Source organism: Phasianus colchicus, chromosome 16 (genome assembly GCF_987193195.1).
Source record: "Phasianus colchicus chromosome 16, bPhaCol1.hap1.1, whole genome shotgun sequence".
NCBI classification, from domain to species: domain Eukaryota; kingdom Metazoa; phylum Chordata; class Aves; order Galliformes; family Phasianidae; genus Phasianus; species Phasianus colchicus.
The window spans coordinates 8,154,131-8,168,750 of record NC_143451.1 but is presented as its reverse complement, the minus strand read 5'-3'; the positions used below and the strand labels follow the sequence as shown (position 1 = coordinate 8,168,750).

The 14,620-nt window shown below is 37.3% G+C and overlaps 1 protein-coding gene across 2 annotated transcripts in view; it reads right to left on the bottom strand.

Moving 5' to 3' along the window:
* Positions 1-471: 471 nt before the first annotated feature.
* SMG1 (SMG1 nonsense mediated mRNA decay associated PI3K related kinase) overlaps positions 472-14,620 on the bottom strand; it is a 59,325-nt gene continuing 45,176 nt past the window's right edge. For both annotated transcript variants that reach the window (XM_031606861.2, XM_031606863.2), the window contains 21 exons: positions 14,448-14,586; positions 14,250-14,359; positions 13,124-13,342; positions 12,552-12,742; positions 11,782-11,954; positions 11,103-11,382; positions 10,093-10,365; positions 9,721-9,955; positions 8,685-8,911; positions 7,368-7,518; positions 7,089-7,278; positions 6,387-6,856; positions 5,353-5,490; positions 4,651-4,803; positions 4,136-4,315; positions 3,691-3,918; positions 3,039-3,250; positions 2,427-2,533; positions 1,479-1,658; positions 1,273-1,379; positions 472-601 (listed from right to left, as the gene is read on the bottom strand). In XM_031606861.2, the coding sequence (XP_031462721.1) occupies positions 524-601; positions 1,273-1,379; positions 1,479-1,658; positions 2,427-2,533; positions 3,039-3,250; positions 3,691-3,918; positions 4,136-4,315; positions 4,651-4,803; positions 5,353-5,490; positions 6,387-6,856; positions 7,089-7,278; positions 7,368-7,518; positions 8,685-8,911; positions 9,721-9,955; positions 10,093-10,365; positions 11,103-11,382; positions 11,782-11,954; positions 12,552-12,742; positions 13,124-13,342; positions 14,250-14,359; positions 14,448-14,586 (4,041 nt within the window). In that variant the 3' untranslated portion in view covers positions 472-523. The remainder of the gene's footprint in view (positions 602-1,272; positions 1,380-1,478; positions 1,659-2,426; positions 2,534-3,038; positions 3,251-3,690; positions 3,919-4,135; positions 4,316-4,650; positions 4,804-5,352; positions 5,491-6,386; positions 6,857-7,088; positions 7,279-7,367; positions 7,519-8,684; positions 8,912-9,720; positions 9,956-10,092; positions 10,366-11,102; positions 11,383-11,781; positions 11,955-12,551; positions 12,743-13,123; positions 13,343-14,249; positions 14,360-14,447; positions 14,587-14,620) is intronic.

The window sequence follows — 14,620 nt, the reverse complement described above, 5'->3', positions numbered from 1 at the left end:
TAGCCTTTTTCCGCACTAACTGGTCAACTCAACCAGCACTGTTGCCAAGCAACAAGAGTATCAAGAATCTGAATGCATCAAATCTTCCTTGCTGTGATTTCTTCGTGGCCCCATTTTTTCTGTTTTTCTTTGAACAGGGTTCGGTGTTTCCTGAATTGTTCACAGGGTCAGGTGGAATTGAGTTCCAAATCACTCTGCGGTTTGTAGCATCCCGATTTCTTTCTGCAGCAAACCCCCACACACGTTTGCAGTTCTTCCGTAGCAGAAAGACAAACCGTGTTGCTCAAGCGGTGAACTTGCACCCTTGACCTTGGGGGTTGCAGACCATTGTGTTTAGCGTATCCCTGAGTGCAGCTATCCTGCAGGATTCACTTCCCAGTGCACCGAGATTTCCTAGGTTTCCTCAGATTAAGCCCCAGTATGCATCACCACCGACTGTGGTGTGGCTACGGATGCCTGAGGCCGAGTTGATTCTGGTGGATGTCTGACCTCGCTGAACCAGACCGATCTGCTTTCTCCCTACTCATACCCAGGCAGTCCAACCTTCATACAGCTGAGCCAAGTTATCTAGATTAGTTGCTTCCTTAATCACAAAGTCAACCTATTAAAAAGGTCAAACAAGTAATTAAAACACGCTCGATTTTTGAAGTGCTTAAGAAATCTTAGCATTTACTCTCAAATTTCACCTGCAAATACAAAATTTCATTAAAAAAAACAAAAATGAAACTGTATTCACTGTAAACTTAATCCATGTAGCTTTCTGTAGTTCACATAAGAAACAGGAATTTGTACTGGATGGGGAAAAAGCAATCAAGCATCACTTCACTCATAACCCCTAATCTGACCATAGTCAGAATTCTCAAATTCACAGATTTACAGACAGATCCTAGGAGAAAAGTATGGCTGTGTTACACCAGTGAGTAGACAAGCTTTGTCCTTTAGACAATTTTACAAACTTCATGTTCTTACTGCATACCAACAGCTGTGTAACAAGTGTTAGCTTCCTGATGTACGAAAGACAATTTTCTGATTCATGGGTCTATGTAACCCTGATATAAGAAATCAAATGAGTTTGTAATTAGTGCAGTAATGCAAGACAACAGCATATCTCCACCTGTTTTGGAATTTAAACAGCACCTCTCCATAGGGATTCCCCATTCACAGCAGGACTTCAGTATTTAAGGCATACCTCAGCATGCATATAAAATTCATGCTTAATACCAAATGTTTAAGGCAAGGTCTGGTATTTGAACTTTACTATTTTCAACTAACCTGTTCAGCAACAGACATTCTCCTGCTGGGATCCACATCTCGGCCCTCCAACTTGGCTTTGACTCGCTTCCACACACTAACTGCATATGAATTCCTTTCCTGCACAGCTAAAGGCACAAAACAATTCAGTTTCGTATTCCTGCACAGAAGCCAACTGAGGCTTTTCAGTTGCTGTTCTTTAAAGCCCAGTTTGCAACTGTATTTACCTTTTCCTGTTTTAGGGTCCCTGGCTGTCTTCTTGGGACTACAGGCAACACTTTTGCCAGTTCCTGGGACTGTGCTTGGAGGAGTATCTGCTGATGTGGCAAGATTTTTCTGAATTAGCTTTCTTGCATTCTGTGACATCACCTCTGGCTGAGTTTTCTGCCCTGTATTGCTACGTACAGCTGTAAAGAAAATTCAAGTGTTTGAAGCATTTAAAAGATGTTTTAGATGCAAGAAAAAAAATAGAACTAAATGTGCACTAAATGCAGTTATCTGTACTTCATTCTTAACAAATGCACCTTAAAGGTGTATTTTAGAACTCTGCACTAGTTCTTCTTTCTTTAGTCTTACTATTTTGTGATTTCTTCCACTTATTAAGCAAGAGTTTGAATCAGAATTAAGCAAGAGGTTTTATTCTACTACAAAATGTTTACAATTAAGCACATTTTGATGAACTCTTGTAAACTCACTAATTTTATCATTTGGTACAGAAGTTCTAAAAATGCAGTTACTGCTCTTTACAGAAGTCAGAAAATTGTGCTTAGCCCAAATGCTCTGAGCAGAATAAGCTTTTAAACAGAAAGAAATCCATGCTTAGGAGAAAGTTTATTCATGCTTTGAACTGTGAAGTTATGAAATCATTTTGAACATGAATGCATTTGTAGGGTTTTAGGATTAGCTCCAAAATCACCACAAATTTTAACAGTAATTTCAACAGAAATTAAAGTTCAGTTTACACAAAGCTCAGAATAGATGGGATCTGTTGCTGAGCAAATCCAGATCTCCAGGGTTACTGTCAGATGGCCATTCAGTACTTTGTGTTGACTAACTAACATTTATAGGCTTATATAATCTCATAAAGACTATACTTCAAAATTTATTAAAAAGTTATAATCTCTTCTCTAATATTAATTCTTATTGTTTGAATATTTCTACTTTCTCAAGGTTACCTGCAGCAAAGGTTGGCTGGTATGTAGCAGCTGATGTTGGACTTGAGCATTCATTTGATGTATCCGTGACTAAGGGTGATGCAAAACTCACTAGATTATTGTAGACACTAGAAAAAAATAATTTAGTTTATAAGCATTCATTGAACTACTTGAGGTACCGAAAATTCATAAAGAAGGTTACAGTAAGTCATATTTAGCCAAAACATTTCTGCATTTTGAAACAACCATCAACTAGGTACTCCAATGGTTTGGGTTGGAAGGGACATTTAAGATCACCTGGTTCCAACCCCCTGCTATAGACAGGGACACCTCCTGGCCATGAATGCTTCCAAGGAGAGGGGCATCCACAGCCTTGCTGGGCAACCTGTGCCAGTGTCTCACTACCCTCACAGTAAAAAATTTCCTCCTAATATCTAGCCTAAATCTCTCCTCTTCCATTTAAAGCCATTTCCCATTGTCCTGTAGCTACGTGCCCTTAAAAAAAGCCCCTCCGCCGCTTTCCTGTAGGCCCCCTTCTGGCCCTGGAAGGCCACTGTAAGCTCCCCCTGGAGCCTTCTCTTCTCCAGGCTGAAGAGCCCCAGCTCTTCAACCCACAAAAGGCAACTTTCTTACCTTTGGCTCTGCGTTTTTAGCTCTTTCAGGGTGGGGGTTATTTCTTGCAGCATTTCAACATGTTCCTGATTGCGGACTTGACCCATAACCTGAACTAATGTAAACAAAACTGTCTGAATATTATCTTGCCATGATTTATATTCGCCCAAGAACTGCCTAACACTATTCTCATAGGGAACATCTTCACCATCTGCCAAAGCTGCTTCTTCATCCTGCAACAAACACATGCAAAAAAGGTGAAATGTTTATTCCATTTGCAAAACCCATCAACAAAAAGCATTTTTTAGCCCTTTCAACTCCTCAACTTGTCATTTGACTAAAAATAAAGATCATTTTCAGTAGTTATATTTCAAGAAAATAAACTGGAATGATTAAATGCTTTACTGAGGGAAAGCCAGGAAGATTTTAAAAAATACATAAAGAAAACCCTTAAACTGTCAAATGAGGGGCTTAATTCAACCAGAACTTGATTAACCTAACTCTAGAAGTTACAACATTTGCTTAATCTCTAGAAATTCAAGTCCTGGACTCCATATGCATGAGTGCATTTCGCTGTTCCTATATACTTTAAAAACCACATCATTAGAGGCATTGTTTTTCTTTACCTATACCAACATGGTTTTGAGCAGTAAGTTTAACATTTCAGGCATACCTTTGCCATAGCCTTCAGTAGATGCTTGACATCTCCAAGTTGCCTATTATGACCCGTGAGCACAGTTTTAATATTATCCACCAGATTTTGAATAGTTTCACAAACTGTTTCTATTTGCTGTTCTCTCTCTGCCTGTACAGTTCTCTGTGTAGTTATTTCCTGTGTCAACTGCTTGAGGGCTGAGTGAAGCCACTCAGAGCTGCCAATAGGATGTTCAAGACCAGTGCCCTAAAAATAAGCAGAAAAAAAGTTCTGCAGATCCACATAGAGACAAAATTCAATTATATAAATCAGTGTTATTGTCAAGTGTGTAGGAGCTAATAGAATGAACTCTATACAACCCATCAGGAGGTACATATAACATTATTCAGAAGGAAGAAAAATTGCAAACTCTGATTATGGCAAGTCAGTAACGCAACCATATTTTGCTTTGGCCTTTACTCACCACTCTCTGAAGCAGACGAAGCTCCAATTCAGACACTGAGCTGTTGAACTGTGATGCAAATGAACACATTTGTTGACAGCGTTTGAGAAGTTCAAATAATGCAGCATCAAGATTTAAGGCTTCTGCTGTTCTAGTACGTAAACTTTCAAAGTGGATGATATTACTGCACAGGAAAGTAACCTGAAAATCAAAGCAAGGGTGAGAAAGACGACATTCCAGTTAAACTGCATATTACACAAACTGCATTTGTTCCATACACTTATGAGGGAGAATTTTAAATACAGCAGTAAGCCACTCCGTTACAGTAATAGTATAATTTCAAGGTAATCCAGCCCTGTGGCATTTCTCCCTTAGATTACTGCTATTGGTTATTAAGTGGGATTCCCAGAAGTATGTTGTTATCTATGCCTTTTCTTTTAAAGCTGAGCAGGAAAAGAAATCATCTACATAAATCCATTATCTCAAGAAAGAAATAGAGTGAAACACTTATCAATTCAATCCCACATATATAGTACCTGACTTGCTCTCTGACTTTCTTTCAGGACAAGGTTTCTTCTTTCAGCAATAGTGGCATCAAAATCTTGCAAGACTGGTGCAAGTGCAGGATTAGCCCCTCCTGCCCATTTCAAACGTTGCTCAATACTTGCTTCAAGTGCTGCTAGTTTCTCCTGCATTGGGGGAGAAGAAAAAATACATAGATCAATATGTATCACAAAGCCTATACCTTAGAAGAAATTATGCATCTGCAACATATGCAGACACATAAGTGCATATATATAATTTGGTATATTAATGACAAATATTAGCTTATGCTGTTTAAAGGTTTCTTTTCAGTGCACACTGCAACTGGATTTGATTGTTACGGAAACTAAGTAATCTGCCTGGAAGCAAATCAGTCATGTTTCTCAACTAAAAATGAGAAATCCCAGCAGTCCTGGATTCAACTTTAGGATACAAATTTCAGTATCTTTATGACTAAATAAAAAATTAGAATTCAACAAGCTAAAAGGGTACTTATTTTAAACAAACACCCTATACTATTGATAAAAAGTTTGAAAAGCTGAGGCCAGCTACAGCACACAGAAATCTTAACACAGAATAAAGAGAAAAAATTCTGAGAGCAAAAGATAATCTGGAGGTAGCAGGTAATCCTGCAGTAGATAGTTATAGTCAGATTGCAATATGCTGCTCAACCACCTCCTCAGTAACAGTCATACCTGAACTGTTGCAATTGAAGCTTCAATCTGGCTGAGTGTATGAAGTTTCTTCTTCATGTTGGCTAAAATTGCAGAACGAGGTGGAGGAGTAACAGAAATGGCTTGTGGGCGACTGATAAGAAGATCTTCATGCTGCCACTATAAGAGAAGAGACAAACACTTGATTGTCAACAACGCATCACAATGTACTTCGCTTCACAAACAGCAATTCTAGTACTTCGTTACACCTTATTAGTAGGGATTAAAAGAGTAGATATCAAAAGGTGATACCAGCACATTTAAGAGTTTAAAACATTACTGAGTACTAAAAATTGTAAGTAATTGTAACCTACACTTCACTGACTTGGAACTTTTTAGTGTTGATCACTCACTAATTTACTAGAAATTATGTATTCACATTTCCTTGATCTAAATGAAAAGCCCTTCAATATCTGGAAATAATTCACTTACGAATCATTAAAGATAGACAATTTTGCTTACAGTCAATAAAATAGTTTAGTAACTGACTTCAGCATAGCTTCTAACCATAACCTACAAAATACTGTAAAACAAACATTACTGATACTACAGTACTGTTGGATGCTGGTGTGAAATTCAAGGTACGTGACAGCATCTCCACCAAACAACGTTTTCAGGATCAGCACTGCTATATTTTTCTATGAGATTAAAAGAAGAGCAAGGAGAGATTTAACACATTACAACTTAAAAGGAAAATTAATGGATGACATTTAGCAACGCATACCCTCTGTTTTAAGCAAGCTCCTCCTTTAGACTTATACCTTGATGGAGTATGAAATCCAATTAGTAACTTATTTTCTTCTAATAAATTATTTGATGGTTACTGAAAAAAAATGTATATTTGCTCTAAAAACAACTTACCCTGTCACATTTGCATTCAGTTTTCAATAAAACAATCACTAAAATACTCTAATGCTCACTCAATAAATAATAAATTTCCTGTAGTGCTTAGACATAGTAACTAAAGCTCGTTTTCCACAGGCACAATTTGGAAGAAACATGAGGCGATGTCTTACTTGGAACATGGCAATATGCAGCTGCACTCTCTGAAGACTGGTCTTGCAGGATGAAATACTGGTTTCAAGTCTGCGCACCAGATCATGCTTCTTCCATGCTGTATCATACGAACTAGCTAGGACTGTTGCTCTGTTCATGACCAGCTGTGAGAACTTGCCAATCTGGATATTGTGCTCCACAGCTTTCTTGCACAGGTCATCCACAGAAACTTTGCTTTCTGCTCCAAAGTCTTTAGCTTCTACCTGAGCAATGATATCCACACCCAAAGCGCTGATGAAACTGCACAAAGTCAGTCCTAAAGCCTGATTTGGAAGGCCAATTAAAAGCTGTCTCACAAAGTCAGCGGTAAAAGCTTTGATTGGTTTGGCCATTTGGTCTTCACTAAAGCAAGAGTTTCTGTAAAGGGCTTTCACATTGACAATCTGAACAGGTCCGTTTACTGCATTCTGGTCATCAAGTGAACTGATTCCTTAAAGAAAATAAAAAGGAAACACCTTTGTTTTAAGCTTCAGATGCATCTAGAAAAATATTATCAGACTTACAAAAACAGGAAGATTATGGGAATTTATTTAAAACTTTTGATTACTTACCATATTGGAAAGGTGAGTTAAAACAATAGTGTCTATCTTTCTACATTCTCAGAAAATAATGGGATGAGCAGTGGCCAAAGTGACAGTGAGTATTTTATAACATTTATTTACCTGACAATGTTTTAGAAAAGGTACCACAGAGTCTGAAAAATTCTTTAATCGTTTGCAGTCTCTTCAAAAAGAAGATTTCCTCCAAAACTTGACGATTATTGTCATCATCAAAGAAGTTAACTTGAGTGCTCCGGGCTTCCCTAATTATGTCAATCTTACGCCAAGCAACAGGTACTTCCATCTTGTTTAGCTGAGCAACATAAAGGAAATTATTTTTTTGTTTTATAGAACTGTCATATGCCAAGCTCAAAGAGTACTTTGAGAAGAACAAATCCATACCTTTTCAATCAATAAACCAAATGCAGTTTCCACTTGAGCAAACATTCCATCAAAGGCTACCAAAAGCATCTGACCAGCTGACATTTTGGGCGTTTCATCAACAGAACCATTCCTCGGCTGAATCAGCTCACCATACTGAGCATGAAGTACTCTTAAATAAATAAAGTACATGTTTTTACTTAGTCTACAAAAATTAAACAGCATTTTCTTAAACTGATTGCTCCTACAGCTACAGAAGATTGGAACTAAGGTGAATTTCTCACAGGTTCCACCCCTTCCCCCTCTCTCTATGATTCTATATTGAGTTCTACCGCTGGACTCATAAGAACAGTTAAGGATATTATGTAGGACAGGACTGTATTAAAGGACCATTAGGAAATACAAGTAGAGAATATAGATTGTACTTCCTATGAGCATGGTAAAAAAATGTTATGAATATTAAGTGATGCAAATATTACCATTCCTGCCTTAGAAGCAAGTACTCATTTTTACAATACACACATATATAACTGAATTACATAATGAGGTATGGGCTAGAAAAGTGGGAGATTAGGACTCAGGTTATGGCTGGGACAGTTTAACTGCTTGCTATTCCTGAAAGGATGGTTTTATTCTCTCCCTCCCTTATATAACTTTTGACTCTCAACTAACAAGCTGAGCAGGCTTGCCAACAGGTAAACCAGGAAGAAAATTAACTTTTGAAAAACACATCATTATACTGCTGATGGAGTCACTGGAACTCAAGAGAAGCAGCAAGACTTTTCCATTCAGCAGGAAGCTTTTGGGAATTAGCTCAGTTGTCCAGCAATCGCTTCCTCAGAAAGGCACAGCCCCATGTTATAAGATGCACTGATTCTCTTATGTTGGTTTTTGTTTTTAAACCAAGTCACTGATTCACTACACAAAAGCTACTCAAAGTTCCTGATGAGAGACACGTCATAGTTACAAGCTTTCCTTTACACAGCTTCCTTCCATAAATAATGGGCCAGTTGCTATTCTTTATCTTTTAAAAAAACTTCAACTAAAATTCCCATATATACTATTGGAAAAGTTAACTATCAAACTACTCAAGCAGATGTAAATATTTCCATTACCATAACTCTGTATTTGTTTTACAGTAAAAATATATGTATTTATGTGCACAAATATATACATGCAAACCCAGAGATGAAACATGCATGCTTTGGACACTGTAATTTTCTGAAGGATATTCTGGAGCACAAAAAGTCCATACTTCAAATACTCAAATTTACATAAACTAATATGATTCTGCAGCCTTCATTCTCTTTCTTATATCTAAAAGAAAAAGTGATTTACCTTGCAACATCAATGTAATGAGTGTGTGTTTCCTCCTCTAGTCCCATAGCTGCATTTCTTAAGTAGGCCTGAAGAGATTCAACCAATGTTTGCAAAGAGACTCCATCAGTTGTTTGTTCAATAAGGTTATCTAATTCACGAAGCATACTTTCTAAAGTATATTCTCCTTTCATTAAGCATCGAAGTGCTTCAGGGAAAATAATCTGCCGGAAGTTGGAATTCAATTCCTGCAAGAAAAGGAAAAGAAATAAGTTTGCCAGATTATAATTTGTATTTACTTATTGCCAGAGACCTACTCACACCACAGAAATCAATGCAGGTAAGACAAAATAGTACCTTCAGTGACATAAAGCAGGAGACCTAAATGCAGCTACAGAATGGACTAACCAGTGCTTTCAGTATCCAAAATGAGACAAGATGTACCAAAACAATTATTTTGGCTGCTTAATTGAGTGAAACACCTACTTATTTCAAGAGCTCAACAAGGAGCTCTCAGATACAACAGAAGTCTGGATGAAAAATACTCATTAAATTATTTTCACTCCTTGGAGTGGATCTTGGAGATACGGAGTCTGTAAAACAGCTTCTCAGAATTTGTTTCCAACTACATGTTTCAGGTGAAAATAAGTGAGGCTTAGCAGAAGGACAGAACAGAAATAAGAGGTTAAACAATGTGAAGGCTGTTCTGGGCCACCACCACCACCAGAGTAAAAGAATGAAAGCAAGACATGAAGCTGGTTTGTCTCCAAAGCTGCTACTAACACCTTGTTCCTGATTCCTTGACAGCAGTTTTTTTTTGTTTTGTTTTTACAACTTGCCACACAGATTAAAACTTTCCTCTGACCAGTAAAAATGCAAATGGTAATAAGAGTAAATGGCTGGTCAACTCAGTAGAGAAAAGCAAGACTAAAGCTCCCCCCAAGTAATCACAGTACTATCATAAAAACAGCTGGTTTTAAGCAAGAAGCTATTAAGAATGACTTAAATGAAGCCCAAGAAGGTTGAGGATGAGTGAAGATTTAACATAAAGTATTACCTGAAGCGAGATGTATACTCCATTAGCTAAATGAACAGCTTCTGATGCTTCAATTGGGTTAGGAATATCTAAGTCCTGAGGTACAAGATGACACTGCTTCAGCAACTGCACAAGGCAAGTAACATTCCCACTCATGCTGCAGAGCTCTTCCAAAAACCAGGCTCCATCTCTTGAAGTCAGATCAACCAGCTGCTCTCCAGCACTAGATGCTGCACCTTCCATCATCAGATTCCGCCTAGGTGGATTACAGTAGTTGGTTAGACAATGTGCCTTCTCCATGTATTCGTGCATTCTCCATGTAACTTCAAACATTCCCTTTACGTGTTCTCAAACAGGAATGCATACAAAAAAAATTCACAGGAGGTATCTCACCTCGTCAGTGTACAAAGAGCAGAGATGATGACGCTTGCTAAGCTCAGTGAGCCCTCCTCTCCGTTTTCATGAAGGAAAACTTTTATGCAACGTTCAATTTCTTTCAGCTGCTCTTCACAAACAGGTACAGTAACTGCCTCCTGCTTCAGACGCTCCACCTGCCTGATAAGTCTGCTATTTATATCTGCTGCATAGCGCTGGAGGGTCATTTCTGTTGCAGTTATGAACTGGCACACACTTGGAGGTGGCTGCGGAGCATACTGCATTTCATACCTGTAAAGCAAAAGTACAATGACCAAAGTCTTCCTTTTGCAGCTCTAGCATGTTGTGTTCTGCTCCATGGGAAGGAAAAATACTCCACACTTGAACAGTTCCTATACCACTTACTTCACATCAAATCTTAAATACCCCAATAGTTGATGGCTATCAAAGTGACACCTTCATAAAGGCACAGAATGCACTGTATTTCTTAATATTTAAGGATAGAGGCTAAACAATAGTCCTCTAAAGGAAAGAATGAAGAGAAGGTAAAGAACAGGAAAGAAAGAGGTTCCAATGTAAACATCTGAATACAATCTAGAACCCGTAAACCAAGTAATGGCCTCATGTTAGAGGAAAAAAAATTAAAAACCATAATTGCTTGAAAATTTGGTTTAAGGGGAGAAAAAATAATCTTTTGTTGAGCTATGTGATTTTTAAATACTAAATGTTTGTAAACTCCCTGAATATCACAGCCCTAATGCCACATTGTTATTTTGTTCTTTACAGGACAATGTTTCCTTGTTTTTTTTTTTTTGTTTTTGTTTTACAGTAAACATATTAAACTCCAGAAAAGTATTTTTAAAAAAATGTTTTAATTTTTTTCTCCAGATTCCCAAAATTACAACTTAATCTTGTTTTGCTTTATAATTAGATTAATTAGAAAAATCATTTATTATAATTAGAAAATAAAAATACTAAAGTAGCTGAAAATTAAGTTTTCCAAACAACCCATTACACTGCCAACTTACTTTCTGAAGATATCCTGACAGCGCTCTATTGTCATGTTACAGATGAGTTCTTCCATCCAAGTTTTCCACTGCTCTATTCGATGCTTCTGAAACACAGCTTTTGGATACTGAAGAGCCACTGTTGCATAGTTGTGCAATTGTTCGAGGCAACCACGTAAAACAGATCTTCTCTGCTGGAGAAGAGCACCAACCTCCCCTTCTAATTGTTCACACTGACTGATGAGATGTGCCTGGCCTGCATTTTGCAGAAATGCTGTTGCTGGTACATAACTCGGAGGACCTTTTAAGACAGATAATTAAAAAAATAAGCTTTACTTACCTCTGAAGCAGACAAATATTGAGCATTAATGTAATCTAGGCTTCTGTTTGCTTTATTTTTAGCTATAGTAAAGACAACACTGAGATCAAAAGTACTAGTATTCTAAATGTAAGTACTAGAATGCTAAATGTAAGAGAATCTCATGCACAGCTAAGGCAAGATGGAAAGGCTCCTTCAGGCAGCTTGGAAGAAAAGCTTTAAAGTGCTCTCAGTCGCTCTTTATATAATAAATTTTAAAAAGAAGTTCTTTAAAGGACCTTGTTTTTAAGGTAGAAGATACTCACGGAGCATCCTGGTATTCAACTCTAATTATTTTCAAACAATTTTTAAAAAATATTTTAAAAACACACTATTTTATACCTAGGTCCATTTGTGTGCTAATTTCTTGAAGGAGACTTGCAAGTTGTGTTGCTTCTAAATTACTGAAAGCAGCTTGATAGTGTGTTATCCACTGCTCAAATTCATTCAGCTTCACCTGGATCGCCTCCTGGACAGCCCTTTGTTGGGTCTGCAACTGTGTGTGCTCAGAATACCTGGATTAGTGAAACCACAGAATCAAGTAAATACTACAAGAAAATAGTAGAAAAAAAAATTGAGAATACAGAACTACATTGAACAATGCTGCACTATGTCACTGACCAGAAAATTAATATATTCTCAATCACATAAAACTTAAACACTGTTAATAACTGAGTTCCTACAAAATAATGACTGCATGCACGTGTGCATATATCCATGCAGTTTTCAAATCCTTTATCATTTTTAACTAAGCTTGTAAAATAACATTAAGAATTAGAAGCAGATTCAAAGGTTTTTGTTCTATAAACCAGTAGCTGCATATTATTTGAAGGCTTTCAGTCTATTCTGTTTCTTGCAATAAGGGTTAAACATGAAACATGGAATAGTGCAGGTAATACTGATGGAGTATGAACCCTAAGACTTAAGATCATTCAGTAGGGAAATTGATTCAATATTTCTTCTGCATAAGGAATGACCTTATACTGTAAGAATAGTTTTTACTCTGCTATTAATTTCTCTCATGAATTGAGAAAAATGTATACTTAAGTACATACTAAACCACCAACTCTATTAATCTGAGATTCCTGTCAAAATTTCTGGTTCCCCTGTACCTGTGCTGAAGTGTGTGAGAGGGATGATCCACTCCTTCTGCACCTTCAAGAAATTCTATCTCCTCCAGTAGCTTTCCTTGCAATTTTTCTATATCTGTCAACTGCTCTTGCAGGTGGAGATATTCTTCTAAACTACTGTCCAACTTTGGAAGCACAGCCAGCATTTCATCTCTGTTCTTAAACCAGTTAACCTATAACCAAAATACAGGATTTATAGGACAGGATTTAATTGAAACAGATAAGAGAAAAGCGTTCATCTAGAATTATCTCTCCAATGCTACAGGCCTAAAGCTTCACAGACAACATTTAGATGACACTATGACCCTATTTTTATGGCCTCCAGCCTTAACTTAGACCAAACATTAGAATGGTTTAGAGTTAAGCACACAGAAAATGAACAATTTCCAGCTCCACATAAACACCCACCTAAATACAAATGCCACTTAGCTACACTTTGTGAAGCATTTCTAATAGGCGACTGCCTCTTCCACCATCCCCAAATGTGAAGAAATGACAAGAAAGTATGCAAGTTACTTTGGTTATATAGTAGAAAACGACTGAAGTGAACTCACCTTTATCTCAGCCACTCTTGAAGAGAAGAGACTACGTGTAATATCTCTTTCCATTTCTCTTTTGCTTTGCTTGTTTTCAGCCTGCTGGCCACCACCACCGTATACGGCTCCTGCAAATCCTGCCTCACCCCCTGCTGTCCAGTCCACCAGAGGATCATAAACAAAAGCTTCAAGCAATGTAAGCAAAGTTTCTCTCCCACGCCGCATGATATGAAGGACCTGCATCATGCATTTTAAACAATCATTGTGTTTAAGCAGCTACAGAAATCCATCAATTATCCCCACACGCCTCAAACACAGGAAGAACACCACAGGATATACAAACACAGCTGTTCTGTACAAGCATCACTAAGTGATGCATTCACCTAGTAACTAAAAAAAACAACCAACAAGTTTGTATTCTAGCCTTCCACACAAACAACAGACACTTGAGAAAGAAGTGTCTTTACCTCTATATGTTCACAGCTTATCACTTTTTTATTTAAAAAACAAAATGACCTGTCACATTTACAAAAGAAGAGTACTGAAGAAAAAGGGTAAGCAAAACATCATGAGTGTGTAACTGGAAGTGACTAGCTACAGTCCTCATGAAGAGCCACCTCACCCACTTGGCATGGCCAAAAAAAGAATGAAGTCACTGGAAATCATTTGCTTTGGGACATGCAAGCCCTTCTTCTGTGAAAGCACCTCTAGAATAAAAAGCCCTAAAATATATTTGCTAAGATTTTGGATTACAGCTTAATAAAGTGTTCCCTATAGGGGAGGGGGGAAGAAAACACCGTTTCCTTAAAAATCCATCAGAATTCTTACAGTAAGCTCAAAGATTGGAAATTTACTAATAATTTTAGCTATTTAGTAATTCACATTTTACCTGAAAAAAATATAAGTGAACAAACAGTCTAGTTTCCTGTGTAGAAGAGATTACTACATAGTTCAAATTTTGCCTTAACCAAATTACTTAGACTTGATGGTAGCATATATTTGGCTAGGCTACATATTACAGGAAGGTAAACCAACCTAAATCTCAAGACCTTATAAATCAACAGCAGAATGCTTAATAGCAAGCATCTAAGACTATATTTGGGAAGTGACAGTCTTCAGTTTTCCACAAGCTCCCAAAACTTACCTGTTCACAAGAAAGCCTGAAAACCCCCTCTACTCCTGTCACTCCAAGTGCTGTTTCAATATTGTGCGTCATCCGGAATGGAACCTTCTCTGGTACCCTAAGGCTTTTCCCTTTTAAGATAAAAATTTAAGTTGTTTCTTTTACTTGCCAAAAAAAAAAATCTATTATTAGAATAACTTAAGGCATTTTTTAAATTACCTTTTTCAAAGCAAACATTATAATCTATGTGGACAACTTCTCCTGTAGTCATATCTATAAGAACATTATCCAGATGTCTGTCTCCAAGACCAATGATGTAGCCAACCATGGACATAACTGCAGTGGATCTTGCATAAGACTTTAAAGAAAGTTTCAGGAAAAAAATTATTTGT